The following is a 22,482-nucleotide window of genomic DNA, read 5'->3' on the forward strand; positions in this document are numbered from 1 at the left end:
TGACTGTGAACTGCAGTTGTCTAATAGAACCACAGTATAACAGTTTGATGCGTGAGGCCTGCACTATGGACTTAATTTCACAGAACCATAGGCAAATTGGCGGTCCCAGCAAGCAATGTGGGACGGATGCTGCCTCAGCAGTGGATCTTTGGAGGGATTTGCAGGGAGACTGGTGACTGTTTGTGACTCCAGTCGAGAAGCGTGATGTCACTACATTGATGGCCACCATCAATAAATTTGTTGCACCAGGAACAATGATTTATTCAGATTGTTGGCGGCGTGGAGTTGATTTTATATAGTGTGGTGAGTGCAGTGAGCCACAAAGCCCGACGCGTGGCGAGCGCAGCGAGGGGATGCGGAATACATGTAAAGTAATCCGCATCCGACGACGTGGATAGTGGGGGTATGAAAAGGGCGGGAGGACGCGTTCCGCCGCGCCTCACCATGCCACGCTTCGGGGTGGTGTGGATAGTGGGGGGCGGGGGGGGTGCCTAATAACCTCATTGCATGTTATTGAAATGTATAGTTAAGTTAATGGAATAGCACCGTATAAAATTGCATGCGATCGCATGCGATTTTGCGTGAGGTGCGATCGCATGCGATTTTGCGTGAGGTGCGATCGCATCTGATTTTGCGTGAGGTGCGATCGCATGCGATTTTGCGTGAGGTGCGATCGTATGCGATGCGATAAGCCCGGGGCAAGAGAGCAGTGTATTAAAAAACGGGACATGAGATGCAATCCGATGTTCTTACGCAGAATAGCCCACTAAGCAAATTGCTTAGTGGGCGCCGTGGTGCTACACAAGTACCAATATATCAAATAAATATCATATAAACGAGGAGCACACATTCATATCATTACCTGGAAGGTCGGTCAGTGCCTCTTTCTATTGAAGACTGGTATAACGATGTCTGCAAAAGACAAAACAAGACAGACACATGTAACTATATAAGAACCAATATAGTTATACAATCCACAGTACTTTTCTTGCGCGGTTCAGTCTACATCTAGCAATTATACAGTATATGTGTTAACCATAACATGAAGGTATATTCATAGTTACTGCCTCCAGATCAGCTCAGACAGAAGTTTTCTGTCCAGCTGCCTCAGAACATGTTGTCCTTTTAAATCCAAAAGTAGTCATATGTAGGGCTGTCTACACTAATAAAGCCTTGTGCTTAAATGATGCTGTTTGACATCTTGGCTGTCTGAAAAATGTGAGGTTATGAAAGGACAGGAAGATGAAAGGCCCAGCTGTACACTTGCTGCTCATGGAAAATAACACAAACATGTCCTTAAATATAGTGATGGCCGAGACTGTGGCTTCTTACATCTCTGAGGGATCCAAATACACACAAGCCACATCACCAGCCAAATCGGAGGAAGTCTGCCACAACTGGCCAACACTTTTGCAGATTCTAATATGCCTAAGAAAGGTTTAGTTTAGCTACAGGTAGGTGATGAGGAGGCTTGGTCTTAATGCCATACCTTCACCACATTGAAGGTATGCAGGAATGCCCATCCCCTGATGTCACTATGCCAACTGTTGAAGGGATATGTTCATATTACTCCTTGGCTATAGTCTGTCTATGAAGAACTTATTAAGTCAATCACATGTCTTCAGAATAGGGATGGCCATCGACCATCAATCATTTTAAATCATCAATGGTTTGTGGCCGATATTGAATACTTTTACCATCAATATGGGAGAACCAGATGCTTTCCCTACATCGATGGCACAGGAGAACCGATTTCTATTTCCTAAGGTGCCAGGACACTGAGCATAGCTCAGCCCGCAAAAGCCCTGCTTCCACGTTCTGATTGGCCCACGGACCATTCAGTCAAAGCTAATGGTTGACCGATAGTTAAAACTATTGTTGGTTATCCATCACATAGTTTATGACTATCGATGGCTGGTTGCAGTATCGCCATCGATGGTGACTGCACAGATGACCATCCGTACTTCAAAATAATAATGTAAATCTGAGCAGTCTTTAATCATAGTCCGTATAGGAAAATATACACAAATTAAGCCTAAAGACTGAAAGATGGTAATTAGCGGTATTCAATGAGGCTGATTCGCCAGGTTTTTATGGCGATTTTGTGCTGTAAGGCGAATTTCTGACTAAAACTGTGAATCACCCTATTCAATGACCAGATGGCGAATACATTTCAAGGTTTTTTTCGCCATGATTCACCGAGTAGCAATCGCTATCTTTTTATGGTGAAGTGGAAGGTGAACTTTTAAATAAAGTGTTTTGTTTTTTACAATTGGTGTCAAAAAATCAGGAATTTTATTCTGAGGAGGGGCATGCTATTTTTATTCATGTGCTGTAAGCACATAAATATATATTTAATTAAAAAAATATATATATATATATTTTTTTTTTACAGAGACCAGCCAGCAGGGGGCCGGAGCCGAGCCGCTCATTAGATATTCATATATTCACTTCACCCGATCATTACATATGCATGATCGGGTGTAGTGAATATGCCCGGTCCCCTGCTGGCACCCCCGGGGGACAGCCTGTGCTGCCTGGCACCCGGGGAGCCCACCTCCCCCCCACAAACGTTCTGGGGCAGGCAGTGAGACTTCCATCTCCCTGCCTGCCACCGACCTCAGGCTCCCTGCGGCGTTCGCCGCAGGAGCTCAAATTCGCCAGTCAGGGGCATCGAGCCCCTGACTCGTTGAATACCGGAGCCGGCGAGGCTCCGGAATGCAGCGAGCAGTGGCGAATGTGCAGCGAATCCTAAACAGGATTCGCTGCACGTCGCCGGTATTCACATTGAATACCGCCCATTGTTTTAGATTATTACATGGATAATGAAAGCATTTCTCACACAGCAAGTAACCACCTGGCAGCATTCCTCCAGATGATCATCTCTCTAATGATACCAATGATAGACTAGCTCTGATAGAGAACATTGATGTCACACAGCTTGCCCATAGGTGCATTGATAGCAGGCCTGTCTGCTTCTACACTGATACGCTTACAGAGCAATACGCATATTGGAATCATATCATAACGAGCAGTACTGACATGAAGTCCAACTCACACACAGGACAACTGCTAGGATCTATGCCCTCTCTTCCACGTCCAGAATAAACCAGACTCATATTTTATTCAATAGCACTGTATTAAATAACAACTGTCTTCTAGATATATATTGCATACAATGGCAGTATCAAACAAAGCCACCAGAAACACAATTACAATACAATAACAACATTGTTATGATGGTAATGCACGAAGCCCAAGGCAGAGGTACCGCATGACTGCTATATTGTGTGCTTATTAATGGCCAGCAAATACTTGGAATGAGATTTACCCATCTGCCAATAATACTCTTTTGTTTTACTTATAATTCCATCATTTATATAATAGAACCTGCAATAACAGAACATAGAATTATAGATATTTGTGTTGTAATCACCGTGAACTAAAGAAAGAACAGGGTTTTTGACAACTGAATTGGACTCTAGTACCTAGCGGCACAGCAGTTTGCAGGCCGCTATCTCTCTGGTCACTAATACAAGTTGTGAATGGGAAATAAACTATTGACAAAAAAGAAAAATGTTTTTAATGACAGAGCGGAAAAGGGATATTAGCTGATGACCGTTTAAAACGGACCACCAAAATCATTATGTTTATTAAAATAAGTCAACATGACATTTTTACTACGCAAGTTTAGGGTTGTCATCAATGCCTCAGTACATGCTGGATTAAGAATAATTATGGCTCTTGGGTTCATGTCCCAAATGCAGACCCTACCTATAATGGTGACAATCACATGCCATCGCATGTATCACCTGAAGCGTTGCGCGGGCCCGCCGGTTGAATGTCACGTCGATATTTTGTGCTTCAAAGGAGCGCTGGGGGCGTTGGTGTAGTGGAGCTGGTGGCAGAATTTGAAAAAAACATTTAAAAAGACTGGGCGGCCCTCTGATTGGCTGAGAGAGCTCTCTCAGCCAATCAGAAGACTGGGCAGTCTTTTTAAAAGTTTTTTTTTTTTTTTTATTCTGCAGCCTGCAGAGGGGGAGGGGCAGGGGAACACCCAGTGTTTCACGTGGGAGGAAGCATTAGCTCTCATGCAAAGTGCAGTGTGATATATGTGCAGATATATGACATATACAGGTATATTCATTACTGGCTGACATATTTTAAAAGAGCCTCAGATAGTTATTATTTCATTTGTGATATGCCTATGATCATATACTGATTACAATGTAAGGTAACCAAGTTCTCCTTCCTTTGGAACATGTGGCAGTTATTAGCCGGTTAGATAATATATATATATATATATATATATATAAAATCACAAACATCTGCCTCCCTTGGCCCTTACTATACCAGCTTATCTAATAGGATTATGTAGCTCAGTTTTTAATTCCTTGATTACTTATGACAAATAATTTTCTGTAGAAAATGTATGCAGTCAGATTACATATAAGTTATGCAGAGCTTAGCACTGTAATCAGTAGAAGTGTTCTATAGTTCTGCTTCCAAAGCTGTTCACAAGCTGTTAGGATTCCAGAAAGCATCATTCCTACCTTTGTAATTAACATGTAACTGTGATATGCCTTTCTATACATTGAGCAGGCACTGTATAATGTAATATACAGGGTTTTCAGATGGCCTTAATGTGCTGGCCCCGTAGCAACTTTACTTATATATTGATAACTTCTATCCAGGGCCAGATTCTATCGAGTCTGCGACGGGACTGTAACTACACGCCGGGTTGCTGGGGGCAGGGCATTGGCTGACAGTGAAAAACACCACTGAAGGGGTTAAGGGCCTATAATGGGCCAGGAGCTGGAAATGTTCAGGGCCTATTATGAGAAGTGGCCTATAAGCCCCAGTGTCTCCCTAGATATATATATATATATATATATAAATACAAAAATGTCATGACTGTGTAAAAGAGGAATGCAATTTAATACTTATGATTTATGGCCAACCATGTGGCCAGCTGGTGTCTGTCTGGTGTCATCATGCTGTCATAGTGCTGGGCCTATATTTAATGTAGAGGCCTGGAGCTGCAGCTCCATAAGCGCCATTGTTAATCTGGCCCTGCGTCTCCTTATCACATTTTTAAGTAACATTTCCATCACAAATCAGAGTTTTCCTTTGTTACCTTGACAAATGACACAAAAGCAGCTCACTGTATACAGTGATACGAACCACATGGCTGAAAAAAGAAAGGTGCCAGCAAGACAATCACATAAAAATTCTAAGTGTGTACTCCGTGATAGTGGCAGGACGTGTACAGCCAATACACTACATTTACCTGAAGACAGAATGCCCACTGCTATGGTGTTCTGACAGACTTCCAATAAGAAGAAGTGCATAGTGTACAGCAGCTCCACAGTAACTTACAGTCAGTGCGTTTAGATATGAATTCTGGCAATGGTAGCCATGAGATTACTATAGGTCACATATGTAATATTTATTTTAGCCATTCACTTGTATATGAGAGCTTTTCTTCCCATTGGCTACATAGGGTGCTACCAACTACATCACAAACAATGCATACTGAAAGCATATAGAACAAAGTAACAATCTAATTGTGTTTCACCTTCCTGTGCATTCAAGTGTAAACATAAGTAAACATTATCAGTGGATTATAACCGTGTGAAATGGTCATTTGATCACATGCATGAATCAGGCAGAAGCTACCATGCCTGCCCCAGCACCTGTGATTGGCAGATGTTTCTTCATACATGTGATGTGGAGCCGGTTTTGCTGGCTCAGAAAATTTGTTTTATTGCTCAAATGTGAGTGACTATTTTGTAAGAAAAAAACAATTAGTTGGTAATTATGTGTACAAGACAAAGGCACATATGCTATAGGTGCAGACCAGCACTTCTCTAGCAGCGTTACCATTACCAATTATGCCCAATATGCAAAAACTCTGTATATTATTCTTAACCTAATAAATCATTCATAGGCAGCAGTAGAGCCTCATTGCGCCCTCCAAGAGGTCACTTGCGGCAACTGTTCTTTCCTGCTCTGCCGCACATTTGTACATTATAACTTGGAACACCAGCTCCTCTGAGTCTATGAGGAAAGCTGGTGGCATACACAGTACCCTCATCAACAATGTGTTATCTCTGAAAACAGAGTACAACATTTTGCCTATGCTTTAAGCCAGTGTGGTCTTCCACCCAGGGCAGCCGAGAGGAATGCCGGGCCCCAGTAAAATTTTGGGGGCGTGGCCTAAGTGTGTGTGTTGTGGGAACCTCCCACACTTAGGCCACGCCCCCAAAATGTTTAGAATAGGGTGAAAGAAAACTCTAAAAACTGTAATCTCAGAAGCAGCACACACCTACAGCATGTGCTGTGCTGACAGCAGGCTCAGCATGACCTCTCACACTGTCAGTGAGATGCTCATGCTGAGCCTGCTGTCAGCACAGCACATGCTGTAGAAGCGTGTGCTACTGTTGCTACCCAGGAGGGATGGAGGGGGAAGGGAGGGGTCAGACCAGGGCCCCTGCGGGGCCCCTTCAGCAAGCGTGGGCCCGGGTAATTAGTACCCGCTCCCCCCCTCTCTCGGCTCCCCTGCTTCCACCATCCCGTGTGTGTGACCCCTCAGCTGATACATTCTGATGTTCCCTTTTCCTTCTGTCTGTTGGTGTAACAAAAATATTTCTGAATAAATGTATCAATAGTGTATATAAGTTAATGTTTGGAATCCATGCAGCATTTTGCCAACTGTGTAACACCTGAATAGAACAATAGGCGAGGAAGGCCGTGTCAGTACATTTCATTGTGTGCACCAATGCATTGCTAGCAATCTATCAGCCCTTAGACAATACCTCCCACAGACACAGGCGTGTATAATGACCCCAATGTGATTGGCAGTGCGCACACAGACCATACAAACAAGGAATAAGATTTCATTTACCTCAGTAGGCACACGAGGGGGACTCTCTTGCACATAATCCAATAGTTTTTTAGGAGGCTGGCAGCAGACACAGAACAAAAAATGCAGAGGTGAAATGGATAATCATGATAGCAGACCGTTACCAAAGTGATGGGGAATGGTACATGTGTTGGTGTTACTTTATTCCCATACAATGGACTTCAAAAAGTTGAAGAAAGCAAACTATTGGCATGAGGAAAAACAGTTAGAGATGTTAGTAAGTGGCTGTGAAATGCAGACCACACAAAGCAACACACACGCGCACACACACACTCCTCTCAGCATAGGACACACTTCTGCAGGAAGACCTCACACATGAGAATGGCATGCAGGTCCAGCACTCTGGAAACACCCTGTTTTGCACCATTTCTGCCTTAGTCCTGTGCACCATTTTCCCACAGTACATTTTCCACCACAAACTGCAAGCGCGTTAATAAAATAAGGCCAATGAACAGCGTCCATGTTTGTGAAGAGATGCACACTTTACATGATCATGTAGCATGGCTATAGCACTGCTAAGTTATATCATGGGACATTTCTAAGCTTTTCTTTTACACAAATATTTGTTAAAGTGAAATAGAAAATCTTACTGTGTGCCTACTTATCCACTAACTGCAGCCTTTCCTTTACCCACTGTGCCTCTGACCTACCAAGCCACTTACTCTGTCTGCTCAGTGATTTCATACATCGCACGGTGCATGCTCACTTAACCATCTTAAAAAGCAATGTGCATATACATTCTAGTTGGTGGACATAGAGAAAACATCAAACACTTCAGGGCCAACTGGTTCATTAACTTCTCTGTTTACCTTCTAAAATACCACTCAGCTCCCCTGCACTTATGTGTTACATTAATCATAAGCCTGTGGGGACAGATTGGGACTGTCTTTATTTTATGCACATATTTTTATATATACATATATACACTGTTTGTACCTTTGTGCTTTAACTATCTTTATTGAACACACCCAGAAATGCAGAAGCACAACTTGGCAAAAATGCTATTATTTGAATAAAGACTTCAGAGGTGGAGGAAACCCTGTGTAACCCTGATCCCTCGATGTAAGCCACGCATGTAAGATTCTACTACATTTTTGTGTTTTTTTCCGGAATGAGGATATATTGCTACACGATAGCTAGTGTGGATGCAGAGTAACCATGTACAAGCAACATTTAGAGGACATCATCTATATATATCTCTAGGGTCCGTCTCCCAAACACTGCCATCTGCTGGCAGCGAGTGAGACGACAGCTCTTTCTTGCTCTCACACATGCACAAACACAGAGGCAATCACAAGGTAGAAGACTAGCTTTCAAAGCATTTGCTTCGAGCGGACCTACTAGTATATTAATATTTACAGTAGTAGTGGTAACAGTGGTCATCCAACCATTGTCCCTCAGGATAGAGCCACGCTTGTGTTTTGAGCAATATCCCTTATTATATTCATCAGATATTTCTGAATGTATAACATGCTAACAGGTACTGGTAATTTGTTTTCAGTACTTGTGCCCTGTTAGATATACAGATGGAGCCGGCCTTTCACTGCAGGGGCTGGCGAAAGTATCGCCGTGGCAATGGAGCTTGCCCCGGGTCCCCGCTGCCTCCCCCGCACCGCCCCGACATCCCCCCCTAACCCTGCCCGTCTCCCTGGAGCGGAGACGGGCAGGGACCCGCAGCGCCGCCGAGAGACTGGGACGCGGGATTGATTCACCTTATAGATAGACCATTCTCTCTGCTCAGTCTCTGATCATCCACAAGACTCACACCAGCTCCAAAGTGGAAGAGTTTATGCTGTCCAGATCAGTAGGTTACCCCAACCACCTGACAAAGTTGTGAGATGATACGTGTTGGGGTAACCTATTGATCTGGATGGAATAACTCCATCCGCTATTGAGCTGGTGTGAGCCTTGTTGACAATCAGAGACTGAGCAGAGAACCCGGTCTATCCATACGGCGAATTGATCCCTTGTAACAACTAAGATTTATGTGAGCTTATATTTTTAGTCAAGGTTGTTTTGTACTATTAACATGTCTGTGCTATTGCTATTGTCACAAACACACACACACACACAAATATTCCACTTCCCACACTCTGACAATGTACACTATGTTGCCTATTCTGGTTTAGGGTTGGCTACTTTCACTCAGAAGTTGTAGATATGATAAGAATGCAACAGAGCACAATAGCTATGAAAAAAACAAAAAAAACAGTATCAAATTTTACAGTGTCCATAGTTAAAACTACAGTATAATGGTACACTCTTCACACCACCTACAGTGGCGCACTAGTCAGGGGTGTAACTAGACATTTGTAGGCCCCATAGCAAAACTTTGTAAGGGCTCCCTATTTAGTAACTGATGGTAATAAATGCACACAGCACATATAACTTAGACTGTAAAGATGGGCCCCCTTAAGCTCTGGGCCCCATAGCAGCTGCACCCTTGCACCTATGGCAGTTACGCCCTTGGTACTAGTAGTTGCATCTCCTTAATCAGCAATGTGTAAGTGGTGCAGTCCTAACAACCGTAATCAGCAACAAATTGCTACAGTGTATCAATCATTTACATCAATAACTGCAAACACAGCGGTCATCCACTAACTAATGAACATTCTATAAAGAATGAACGGATTGCTACATTGATTGCTACCTAAATCCTAGCATTGGATTTTGGAGGAACTATATGTATAGGTCTATACAGGATCCTTCTTATTTGCGTGATTCATTATAAGTAGCAATGACATGAACTTTGAGAATAGTTAGAACTCCTCTTATTCAGCTTTGTACGTTTAAGCTTCCATCACAGTTGGAGTTTGTACTGAATTCAAAAGTGGCTAGCGCAGGGCACTTACTATCACTAATCCCCCAGGGCTATAGCTGTTACAGTGATTTGTAATAAGCATTTTTCACCCTCTTGCCAATGTGGGAAACAGCTATACAGGAAGCAGCATGCAGACGTGGGACAGCCTCAAGTGTGTCCGTCTACGGCTTACAGGAAGCCTTACGATATATATATATATATATATATACACAGTATATATATAACTTTTTTCTGCGTTTGTCATGCTGAAAGCGTTTGTTAATCTCATACAATAATTTGTTAAGGCTGATGCCTATTTCTGTCTGCAAGTAGGTGCACAGCATATGTTAATCCATAATGGTGCATAAGTGGGAGTTAATGAACCATAAGCTTGACAGGATTAGATTTTCCTACCAGCTATTGGAAGCATTAGTAGCTAACCTCACTTACCGGATGTCCAAACTCCAGCTCTGAAAAGAATTTATACCATGGTTCATTTTCTAAATCTATCTCATCTGGATTTATACGCCCATTCTGGAGTAAGAAGTAAGGAGGGGGAAGGAAAAGGAACTCAAAAAAAGTGCAATCACTAGAATCACAATAGCAAACATGCACAAAACACAGGTTCTGGTCATAAGGGGGATATAGTTCACATTGTGTTTACTGCAATAGAAGATTGTTAAATCGCATTTCATTGGACACATGACTGATTTCATAAGAGTAAGCAATCTATACAAAGCACGACAAAGCCTTCAAACAAAACAGCACATTATCCTACAAATCACACAGTAGTATGGTCACCTCCACAATGCTTCTCATCACCCAGATGCCAAGTAATTACCATTGCTCACACACATAATCTGCTTACCTCAGAGCTAAACAGGTCACCTGAAGTACTGCCACTGTACGCAGCATCCACTCTCTTATTTATCAGTCTCTATAACACAAAGCTGTCGCACAGCAATGACCAGTGCAGCGCTGGATGAAAGATGCAAGGGTCTTTCAGGAGACCAGAAACTCACTGACCTTTTATACAGACACACTGATTACAAGCAAACAGATCACAGGTGAGGATGTTACCTTTAATAGGCATTCAAACCTGTTTGTGTCAACTTGTGTGCATGTTATGTAAACTTTTGATTAGGGTCATTTAGGTAGTTTCTGTTGTCATTATGATTTAAAAAGAATAAACACAGTAACCCAACCACTAACAATAAGTGAAAGAAAAGTTTTTGAGTTATCTTTCATATTCTCTGACAAATGGCCAGAAAATAACAAATTCTGCTAGGGTATGTAAACTTATGAGCACAACTTTAAACAAACTACTAATAAATGTTAATGTTTTTTTATTGAAACTTCCACATGAAAGTAACAAGGGGTACAGAAAACAAAATCAGCCTACTTTACACCAACACACTGGTTTCTGACAGGTATCGTCTCTTGTCAGAAAACGGTTACGCTTGTCATAATGCCCATTATACAGTAGGCTACTAATGTGTTCATCATTCCTGAAATCTTGCCAAATAGACACGTTTGGTATGCCACAGACTTTCACAGACAATTTAGCTGCACCAAGCTTCTTCCTGTAATGACCTGCCTTGCAGGGCTGCGGAACGGCATCGCAAGATATATAGTCACTGCGATATGTACTAACGATTCTTACGCTTTCGATTATAGTCAAAATCGGAAGTACATATCGCATTTTGTGTAAGCACCTTAGGTGTCTTAGGGCCTTATTCTAGTTCACTCTGACAAAATCCTTCTTAGATGGACAAAACCATGTGAACTGCAGGTGGGGCAGATGTTACTTGTGCAGAGAGAATTAGATTTAGATGGGGTTTTACTTCAAAGTAAGATCTATATTGCATTGTAAAAATAAAGCAGCCAGTATTTACCCTGCACAGAAACAAAATGACTCACCCAAATCTAATTCTCTCTGCACATTTTACATCTGCCCCCCCTGCAGTGCACATGGTTTTGTCCATCTAAGGAGGATTGTCAGAAAGAGTGAACTAGAATAAGGCCCTTAGTCACTAAAGGGTCTTAGTCCCTAATGCTGCAAGGCAGTACAATGCAAGAGTAAAACAAGACTATCGGGACTAACAGAACAAGCAGTTCTGTGTGTGGCTGTCACAAATCTGGGCACAAAAGACAGAGTTCCAATATGAGTGGCTGTGCCATGCCTCCCATCGCGTATAGTTTTGCCAAATCTCTGGTCTTTAGACACATTTCATGCCAATTCCTTTGAGACAAATATTCTAATCTAGTGTCCCAGGTACCAGAGGCATACCAAGATATTAGTAGGCCCCATAGCAAAATATTTTAAGGGCCCCCTATTTAGCAAATGGTGATAAATGTATGTAAAACATCTTTGTGAGACAGCAAACATGGGCCCCCTTCAGCTCTAGGCCCCATAGCAGCTGTACCCCTTGCACCTATGGTAGTTACGCCCTTGCCTGGTACACTGTGAGCATACTCATGTGCAGATATAGTGCACATCGCTATCCGTGTAGGTGCGTCAGGACTTTGCATGTGTTCAAAAGTAATTCCTGTGACATTAAAGCAGCCCAAAGTCTACAGCACACTGTGAGGCAGTGTTTTCCCACATCTGCAATGTGAAAAAAAGTGCAAAATGTAAAGAAAATGACAGTACGCTACTCCTCACAGTGCAGGTCACACCAAGCATTGCATGTTGTATGGACGCAAGGTTTAGGAGGACACATCTGTATATCCTGTTTCTGCATTTAGCCCTTATATATGGTTAGATTCCTCAGAAATGTAGTGTTTATGCAATGGCTTCTGCAAACAAGTCTTGGCAACATACCCAGATTATTCCTGTCTTATAAAAACAAGTCACACCCGCCCGGCTGCTCTGGGACTGTACTGTACCTTTAATTAGGGATTTTCCCACATTAGCAGGAATCTATCCAAAAAAATAAAGTCAGCACTGCTTCACCTTGTGGGGTGTGTATGGATGGTGGCGTGTGTGTGTGGTATATTTGGTTCACCACATTACAATTATGCTCCAAAGTAAATAAACATATTATTAAACTTTATTATATTCCACTGCTACTAAAGGCTTCTCTTCATAATATTTCCATAGTTCCTTTACGCTATACCTTTAGTGACATAACCACATTAAATGCATATTACTTAGCCATTAATAATTATTTTTACAAAAAAAAAAAAAAGTCTAGAAGTGAGGAGGGTTCCAATATGTCACAAGAAAAATGAAATGTAACATCAAGGAGAATGAGGTAGATTATCTAGCTATTCCATGTTTTGGATCAGGCAGCATCTCCTACTCTTTTTGCTAATCCTTCATTCTATGACGATCCCTTTCAGTCTCTTTCAGTCAACTGCTGTTCCCACTGCAACTATTCCAGCAGTTTCACCAAGGCCATCTCATATATACTGACAATAATATTATCTTGCTCCAATGGGCCCCAAAAGGGTGAAAAAGCCTGTACACTGAATTTAGATGGAAATAGGTCAGATTACACCAAGCCTAGCACGTGAGCTTCTATCTACTATAAATGCGATGTTCCAGAAATAACTGATGCCATATAGGAGTGGCTTGTGCACATTACTTCACTTAGGAATAAAGGGCACAAATCTGATTATTTGTGGCTGCAATGCGGAGCCCTACTGTAAGAACAAAGCTCTGATGTTCTGTTATGTTCTCTAAGTGGTTAAAGCATAGTCTCAGTATCTCCTGGGAAAGGACTTCATATGTACACTGCATAATGCACGAAAAAAGAATGAACTTAGGAAACTTTTCTTAATCTTAGCACTAGTTTGTATTGCTAGGTCCTGGATAGATGTCCTTCCTTCTAATCCATACTTAGCTGCTGTCCCGGTTCCTGCGGGAGACACAATTTTTTGGGTAGTAACACGTATACCCAGAAGGGTAGGCTCTCCTCCCGCATTCCACTAGTAAAAGTGAACAGTATGGGGAGATAAATACAATCTGCAGTCCTTACAGAGGGGACAGCGCGTAATGGCGTGATTCTATGCGAATCGTGTCATTACAGGCCTGCCCCTATGAAACTATGTCCCAATTGTAGCATTTTTCCCATGGGGGTGGGGAATATTGATGTGCTTCACCCATCTCCATCCCATTACTGCCCCCCTGCTTCTCCTTTTCAGGCATCTCCTGGATTGGAAATCCTAAATGTAGGCAACTATATTCTATTCCCCAATAGGTAGCCATGGTTATGGTTACTGAATCCCACAGATGCTTCATGTATCACAAAGGAAGATGCCCTCTTAAGCTTGATAGGGTTTGGAATCTCTGGAAAAAAAATCTAGATATGCTCGAGACCCCATCTTCACACCATACTTGTTTGATTTTGAATCATATACCTCCGCCACCATCTGCCCTTTTTCTCAGCAATGGCCCTTGTGCTGTTTTCTAATCCATATGTTAGTTCTTACATCAGTCATTTATGGATCTCTGTATATGTGTTATGGATACTCAGTTTTACTTCTCTTCTTGTACTGTGTATTCCCCAAATTCTTATTGCATGGAGTTTGTGTTTTGTCAAATGAGTGGATCTATTTCTGCCGTTATTAATATGTTATTAATATGTACTATAATATGTACTATACTATGTATGTTACTATAGATCTCTTGAACTTTGGTATTGAAAAAACTTTCAACAAAAAACATGTACTTAAAAGAAATAAAAAACAGTGAGGCAGATGTATTAAACCTTAAAAAGAGATTGATAAAGAGTGATAAACGTCCAGCCCATCAGCTCCTAAATGTCATAGGTTGTGTTTAAAAGTGACAGAGTAATAAATGCCCAGCCAAACTGCTCCTATCACCCTTGCCTTCATCTCTTTTTTAGGGCTTAATGCTATAGTCATAATTTAAGGCACTTGCCAAGTGGAGGGGGGTTTCCAGGCAACCAGAAACCCCCCTGCATTTGCCTATGCACCAGGCAGTCCTGGGATGGTGCCAAGCAAACCCATGCTAAAACAGTGCAGTATATTATAGACCAGAAGCCCCAGAAATACTACTAATAAACTGCACATCAAGTGCCACATGCTCTTAAATATGTTTTTTTAGTGTTTTTGCAATCTTTTTACATTTTTTTTTAACATGCGTCTGTGACAAGCCAATAAATAGGTTGAGCAACTGCCAGTTGGGATCAGTAGCTGGAGGTTATGCTGATCCTTGTAGTGCCATGATAGAGGATTCCTGATGTGCCTCCAGGTGAGTTGGCTCTCAATTTAGAGATATATTAATGCAGTGTTTCTCAAACTCGGTCCTCAGGACCCCACACAGTTCACGTTTTCCAGGTCCCCCTACAGGTGCACTCATTACTGACTGACACATTTAAAAGAATCACAGGTGGAGCTAATTACTTCACTTGATTCTGTAAAGAGACCTGCAAAACATGCACTGTATAGGGTCCTGAGGACCGAGTTTGATAATCCGAGCATTAATGTATGCTCAAAATGTGGTGCAGTTATCATGTGGCATAGAACGTCAGAGCAGAGACACCTTGCTGTGACTGCTGGCTGGCCATATATGTGCAAATCTCTGGAATATTATTATAATGTGGGATGCAGGTAACTTTTGCTGGTCCCTTGCGGTGTGCTGGGGGATGTATGGGTTTCTTCTCATATACAGTCTGCCAATAAACACTCTGCTCTTACCGGTCTTTCATGTTCAAGGATGGAGGATTTTCCAGGTTCATACTCAAAAATGCTTCTAGGCTCAGAACGAAACATGCGCGTGTCGACTTTTCTGTCAGGTGGCTCCCATTCATTCCTTGCAGGACAAGATAAACAAGTCCATTTGTTAGTAACATAGCTAAAAAGGTCAAGTGACAAAAACACAGGAAAACACCACATTCATAACAATCTTTGTATCGATAATACGATTATCGTTCACACATTCATCTAGACTCAATAAGCCACACAGCGGGAAATGCACAGGTCCAGGCAACTCGGTTAGCATTGGGCATCTTTTGTTGAAAATGAGACAATGATGCTCAAGGAGACTCTTAGTTAAGCATTTTTGTCAAAACAATGTCCAAGGCTAGCATCACGGGACCCGGCGTGCCAAGCGAGTTTGTTTGGCATGACTGCAGAAAAGATGTATAAAGACACATTTATAATTTGTTTAGAGGTTTATATGATTTGCTTCATTTTTCAATACTCTTAAGGAGCTCACACATGGGGAGATTTTGCTGAAAGGTGCAAGATCGCTCAGCACACAGCACTGCACAGCGATGTGCCAGTGATGTTCCAGTGATGTGTGCTGAGCGATCTGTCAGGGCCAGTGTTCTCCGGTGAGAATACTGGCCCTGACTGGAGATGTAACTAGATTTATCCAGCATACTGGATATTAATCGCCAGGCGATGGCGCCGCACGGGACCGTGCATCACTATGGCCACTACATAACGGAGTGATGTTGGGGCATTTTCTAAGCAATCTAGTGAGATCACTTCGAAAATGCCCTGAAATTTCCCCATGTTACGCCCCATTACAGTACATATGACACAGTTATAAGGTCAACCAATTATTTTTTTTGTAAATTGGATACCACTGGTATTAAAAGCGCACATACAAACGGTAATCCAAGGATTTTCAAAACTTGAACTAAAACAATTTTAAACGTTGTTTAGCGCAGTAAAAATTGGTTGTTTTTACGTAGGATCCTTTTTGGCTGTTGCCTAGTGTAATGAACTTGTTTTTACTTCATTTACAGTGGACTGCTCAGTGATATGGTCCTCAGCACATATTTTAGATTTTCTGTAATTAAAATAAAGATCTGTACAAGTTCACTAATTTCTATGAACAGAAAGAAAGCCCCCCAACCTCCACCCACCTCCTCAAGAAAAAGCCTTTGTTTTCATATCTGCTTTGGGTTCTTGTTGTCCAAACAGCATCTCTCACCACTGCTTCTCCACCACTTGCACTAACCTCTTACTTGCCAACTCACTCCCTGAAATAATAGCCATCTCCTCAACTCCTTGAAGAGCCTAGCAATCCCCCCCCACCCCCCCACTATATGAAACCTATAGCTACATACATTGACCAATAAGGTTTCTCATGGCCATTTACTGTATATGGAACCACTTGTTAGTAGAACACAAAACATGAACAAGATCCGATAAGTATCAGTGTTTATGTTAACAGGTAGATCTTACTAAGCGACAATGCTTAGGCGGAGCAGTATACATCTACTTTAATGCCACTCTGATTATTATGATACTTTTAGAGACACCTAGTTCGGGTGGCTTGATTTAAAGGACTCAGCTTGACTTTTCCCATCTGTTCATCTCCTCCCTTGCCTCTTTTTCGGGGTCCTGCTTCCAGACAAATGTCCTCAAACATAAGAATTGAGACACTGTTGATACCATGATCATTGTCTTTTCTTTCTGTTTATTGGTCCCTTTCACTGATTCTATTTTCTCTCTTCCTTGCATTCAATCTTTGCTAATGGACTTGTAAAGCTCATGCAGCTGGTTAGAATGAATCCAAGATGTATCGGGAGCTGCTCTGTTTACTGCAGTTTTGTTTTTGAGCAATACCAGTAATAAGCACTCTCACAGAGGACAGAAAATGTGCAGCCACAATACACCTCATATACAGCAGTTTCCCTGTAAATGCTGCCTGTAGCACAGTATAAATACAGATATAATGTAAGGAGGTTAGTTGGACCTGATGACTGCTCTGTGAAATTGCAGAGCCCTGCGATCAGATAGCCGCCACCCCGCCAGAGTGGAAACCTGGACTGTGCAAGGCTGTGAATGGCTTGTGAAAATCATGCAGAACGGCGCATTATTTTTCCAGTGCGTGCAGTCTGTGCGAAACTTACTTAGTCTGTGCTGATCAAGGCCGAAACGGACGTCACACGCCCTCCCTTAAAACACCATGACACACCTTGGTTTTTCCTTACACTCCCAGAAAACACTTTTGTTCCCTGCTACAGTTTTACTATTAGGGCATACTTAAACTGGCAGGGCTGAGATGTGTGGTTCCGCAGAAGCTGGAGGGCCACACAGCATATATCCCTGCTCTAATCCCAGCAGACAAGACACGGAGAACGTCAGGAAGGTGACTTACTTCTCAGGAGAGGACAGCTCCCTGGTGCGAGGAGGCATGGCCGGAGGAGGCACGGGTATGGGCGGAGGAGGCAGTGGGGAAGACGTTACAAACACATCGGTGCCATTGTCAGAGATACTTTTAGAAAGAGGTCGGTATGTCTGTGTCTTTGCGGCAGGGTGAGAATAGGCAGGAATAGCAGAGTTGTAGATATCTGTTGTTACATACACCAGGGCACAGAATATTAGGCACAAATATTATATACACAACTGAATATACCACTTTACATTGAGCCTGGAAAATATACGGCAAAGAGTGCAAAGCAGAACATTTATAACTTTACATTACTATTTAGGGCACACTTATTAAATAATTATACAAAGTATGGCAATTTTATTTGCGGGATATATCTGATAAAACAACTTTGGGTTTGAGTGTTAATATTTGTTCGGGTATATGTTTACAAACAGATTACTATTACTAAAAAAAAAAAATGTGTCCGATAGCGACTTGTACAACCAACCCGCCCATATTACTACATAATGAGGAGCATTTTATGTATGTGGATCAGCTCACAAACAAGGCCAGATGTACTAAGCTTGAAATGTGATAAAATGGAGAGTGATAAACAACCAAACAATCAGCTCTTGTCTGACCTTTTTCAAACACAGCCTGTGACATGGAAGGTAGGAGCTGATTGGCTGGTTGTTTATCACTCTCCATTTTATCACTTTGGAAGCTTAGTGCATCTGTTCCACAGTGTCTAGGTTGACAGTCAATGGAGAGAAACCAAAAAGTTTGATGAGTACTTGGTCGACATTGACAGAAGGCTGAGATTCAGAAAAGTTTGATACAAGCGAAAGGTTGAAATGGAAAAGCAAAAGATGGACATTAGTTTTTCAGGTTTTGACTGCCGACCTAGCCACTGCCCGTTAGCCAAGCGAAATAAGTATATAGAGAGTCTGTCAGGTTGGGGCGCTTGTAGCTGTCTTGTGGTGAGTGCACCCAAAAATGGTGACCCTGACACCACTAAATAGCAATATGAAACTAAAAAGGGGTGGGTGTTCCCTCCACTGGCGCTACAGGTGTGGAACAGTACGTCCCTGGGTAATGAGATGCGTTCCTCTTCTCCCAAATATGGAATGATAATGGTATGAGGTAAATACCGTACACTCCTTCTTAGGACAACCACCCACTAACAATCATGCATATTCCACCTGAGACAAGATACCCATTTATTTGGGAGATTTGAATTCTAAGGCGGAGAAGAGGAGCGTTCAGTCATAAGGAAGGCCATACAGTGAGCGCAACTATGCCCCTTGCGGGCTCGCTACACGAGCCACCTATTCTATTCTCCCTCTATGAGGGTCGTAGACCCCCACGAGGGAAAATAGCCGACGGCCGCCGGGAACCCGGCTGTCAGTGTTTTGACAGTCGGGATCCCGACGTGGGGTAAATGCCTGTCGGGATCCCGTCCGGTACCCCCGTACACACGGAACGATTTGAAGGACAATGTAGGAGTTCCCAATCGATGCGCGTACTCACCAATCTTTAACGATGGTCTATGATCTTTCCTGCATGCAGGAAGATCATAGACCAATCTTTTGTGAAGTGAATAAAATCGTTCCGTGTGTACGCATGATGAACGATTTGATATGCTCGTGAACAGTGTCGGAACGCTTCCGGCATTGTTCCGTCTTAGGTGTACAGCAGGCAGATACAATTATGCATTTTATTGCTCACATAAATACATTAGTGATTGTGTATGCAGACTGGGTAACTCACCTGTATTATATGTATAGGCTGTGTTCGAAAAATCGTTGTCATTGTCTGTGAAAAAAAACAGTAGTACTGATAATAAGTCCCGTAATGGCACAGAGTCATAATTTCTACAGGCTGAGAACAAATCAAGAATGACTTTCACCTTCCACATTATGCTTCATGGTTCAGCTCATTTTACAGCTCATTTCACTTCAAAATTATTGCGTACCCATTTGTTAACCCTCTTTGGTACTTGTCCTTGTCATGTTAAAATGCATTCATTTTAAAGCCCAGAACAATGGAATGGGCAGGTGCACTGGAATAGCAATCTGTTGCAGATAAATATTTGCTGAGCTCTGAAGGCAGAGACACCCAATAAAGCTGGTTTAATATTTGTGGAATGTAATTGTGATTTGGGTGTTGTATTCCTATGAACCACGTCTGCCGTTGTCTACTCGGTCCTGGAGCTAAAAACCGTGACAATTTCAGAAGTCAAGGTCGCACAGCAGAATAAGGATTTTACCGGATAAATGGTTTTAACAAAAGCAATGCAATTTTCTGCAATGTGTTCAAAATGCAACTCAATTCAGTTACAAAACAAAAATGTTAAGTGGCTCTAATGGGGCATACACTTAGGCCCTTATTCTGGTTCACTCACAAAGGCAAATTCCTTTTCAAATGGACAAAACCATGTGCAATGCAGGTGGGGCAGATGTAACATGTGCAGAGTGTTAGAGTTGCATGGGGTTTTACTTCAAAGTGAGAGCTCTATTGCAGTGTAAAAATAAAGCAGTCAGTATTTACCCTGCACAGAAACAAAAAAACACTGAAATCTAATTATTTTTGCACAAGTTGCATCTGCCCTACCTGCAGTGCACATGGTTTTGGCCATTTGAGATGGAATTTGCCTTTGCTAGTGAACCAGAATAAGGGCCCCAGTGTGATATTAACTACCTTATCGGTTAGCGACGGGCGGGAGCATGCGATCATGAGTACTGAACAATGTATGTGATTCGTTGTGCTGTCATTGCACTAGTGTGCACCAATTCAAGTGATACTGTAGGTTCACCATGAGTAACTGAAAATGATTGATCAAAACTTCAGCATATTAAAGCTTAATGTTTAAAACAAGCATTTTTCGGATTTCTTGGTCTATTAGATAGCACTCATCCTAAAACATCTCACAGTAAAGACTAGGGGGCAATCCAATAAAATGCAATGAATTTGTGGGTGCAAATCATCACACCAGTGGTCACACTTTACAGCGGACAGAATTCGTTCAAACGGACGAGCAATTTTGTATGAATTTGTGCTAAAACCAGCTTGTGATGAGTGTGAAATTGAGTGCTGTCAATTAAATGCTTCAGGACCGGCACTTCACACCCTGCGTAATTAATAGGATCGGCTCATATCATCTATACAGTATATATATACTGTATAGGGTCTGTACTCAAAATATATATATATATATATATTTTTTTTTTTTTTTTTTTTTTGAGTACAGACCTTTGTTTCGCACCCACAGTTACTATAAGTGATTACAAAATCCCCTGTTGGATGGGGAAAAAATATGGCATACAGTTGTAAGATGGAGCCCCTAGTGTTAATCTTACTATTAGATCAAAAAAGCCTTACAATATTTATCTTCTCGAAAGCATGTAAAAGAAGTCCATATTTTTAAAATATTTATTAAAAAGTCTCTTATTCAAATATTGATGGCAACATTCCAGAGGACAATGGAATTATATCTGGTATTTCAGACACTTGACTATAGCTAACAAGAAACACCAACGCATTTCGTCCCCTTCTGAGACTTCATCAAGAGTGTATTCACAATCTGTTGGTCATTGGATCCTTAGATAATTGGAATGCCTTTCAATACAGATCCAACAATTCTGGAAGCGTTGTCTCCTTCAGGAGATGCACTCTGGTGAGTCATATATATGTCTAGTGTCCATAAATCTCTGAAACACTGCCATCTGCTGGCAGAGAGTGAAACTACACCTCTTTCTCACACATGCACAAGCACAAAAGGTAGCAGACTAGCTTTCAAACCTTTAGCTTTAAGCGGGCTTACTACTATAATATACTAGTCTTAATGCCCATCCGACAGACAGGGGAAAGTTTATGCTTATGCAATTCTTGTTCCACCTTCCCTTCCCAACCACAGCAGGGCAAAGGATGCTGGAGCAGCCAGAGCAGGTCTCCAACTACCTAACTACTGTATCCAACCACAGCAGAGCAGAAGCTGCTGCAGCAGGCACAGCAAGTCTCCAACTATCCACCTTCCCTTCCCAACCACAGCACGTCAGGAGCTGCTGCAGCCAGAGCAAATCTCTAACTATCCACCTTCCCTTCCCAACCACAGCAGGGCAAAGGATGCTGGAGCAGCCAGAGCAGGTCTCCAACTACCTACCGTACCCAACCACAGCAGAGCAGAAGCTGCTGCAGCAGGCACAGCAAGTCTCCAACTATCCACCTTCCCTTCCCAACCACAGCAGGGCAGGAGCTGCTGCTGCAGCCAGAGCAAATCTCCAACTATCCACCTTCCATTCCCAACCACAGCGGGGCAGGAGCTGCTGCAACAGCCAGATCAAGTCTCCAACTATTCATCTTCCCTTGCCAACCACAGCGGGGCAGGAGCTGCTGCAGCAACCAGAGCAGGTCTCCAACTATTCATCTTCCCTTGCCAACCACAGCAGGGCAGGAGCGACTGCAGCAACCAGAGCAGGTCTCAAACTATTCACCTTCCCTTGCCAACCACAGCAGGGCAGGAGCTGCTGCAGCAGCCCTCAATGAATAAGCAAACAATTAAGAGAAAAAATAACTGATTGGTGATCGATCTCACATGGATGTCACAAGAATATATAAAGTGTTCGATTCACAGACCACTCTGCAGATGAGTCGCTTATTAATTTCAGTTTGTTAAAA

At 42.3% G+C, this 22,482-nt stretch overlaps 1 protein-coding gene across 19 annotated transcripts in view; it reads right to left on the minus strand.

The window, feature by feature from the left end:
• The window catches only part of SORBS2 (sorbin and SH3 domain containing 2), a 289,436-nt gene that overhangs the window by 46,538 nt on the left and 220,416 nt on the right, over nucleotides 1–22,482 (minus strand). For 17 of the 19 annotated variants that reach the window (XM_083169075.1, XM_083169032.1, XM_083168988.1 and 14 more), the window contains 6 exons: nucleotides 19,576–19,620; nucleotides 17,812–18,004; nucleotides 15,393–15,507; nucleotides 10,176–10,259; nucleotides 6,908–6,964; nucleotides 863–912 (listed from right to left, as the gene is read on the minus strand). In XM_083169075.1, the coding sequence (XP_083025201.1) occupies nucleotides 863–912; nucleotides 6,908–6,964; nucleotides 10,176–10,259; nucleotides 15,393–15,507; nucleotides 17,812–18,004; nucleotides 19,576–19,620 (544 nt within the window). The remainder of the gene's footprint in view (nucleotides 1–862; nucleotides 913–6,907; nucleotides 6,965–10,175; nucleotides 10,260–15,392; nucleotides 15,508–17,811; nucleotides 18,005–19,575; nucleotides 19,621–22,482) is intronic. The other 2 variants (XM_083169059.1, XM_083169125.1) reach the window with 1 other exon arrangement.

This window comes from Crinia signifera, chromosome 1 (assembly GCF_055691185.1).
Source record: "Crinia signifera chromosome 1, ASM5569118v1, whole genome shotgun sequence".
NCBI classification, from domain to species: domain Eukaryota; kingdom Metazoa; phylum Chordata; class Amphibia; order Anura; family Myobatrachidae; genus Crinia; species Crinia signifera.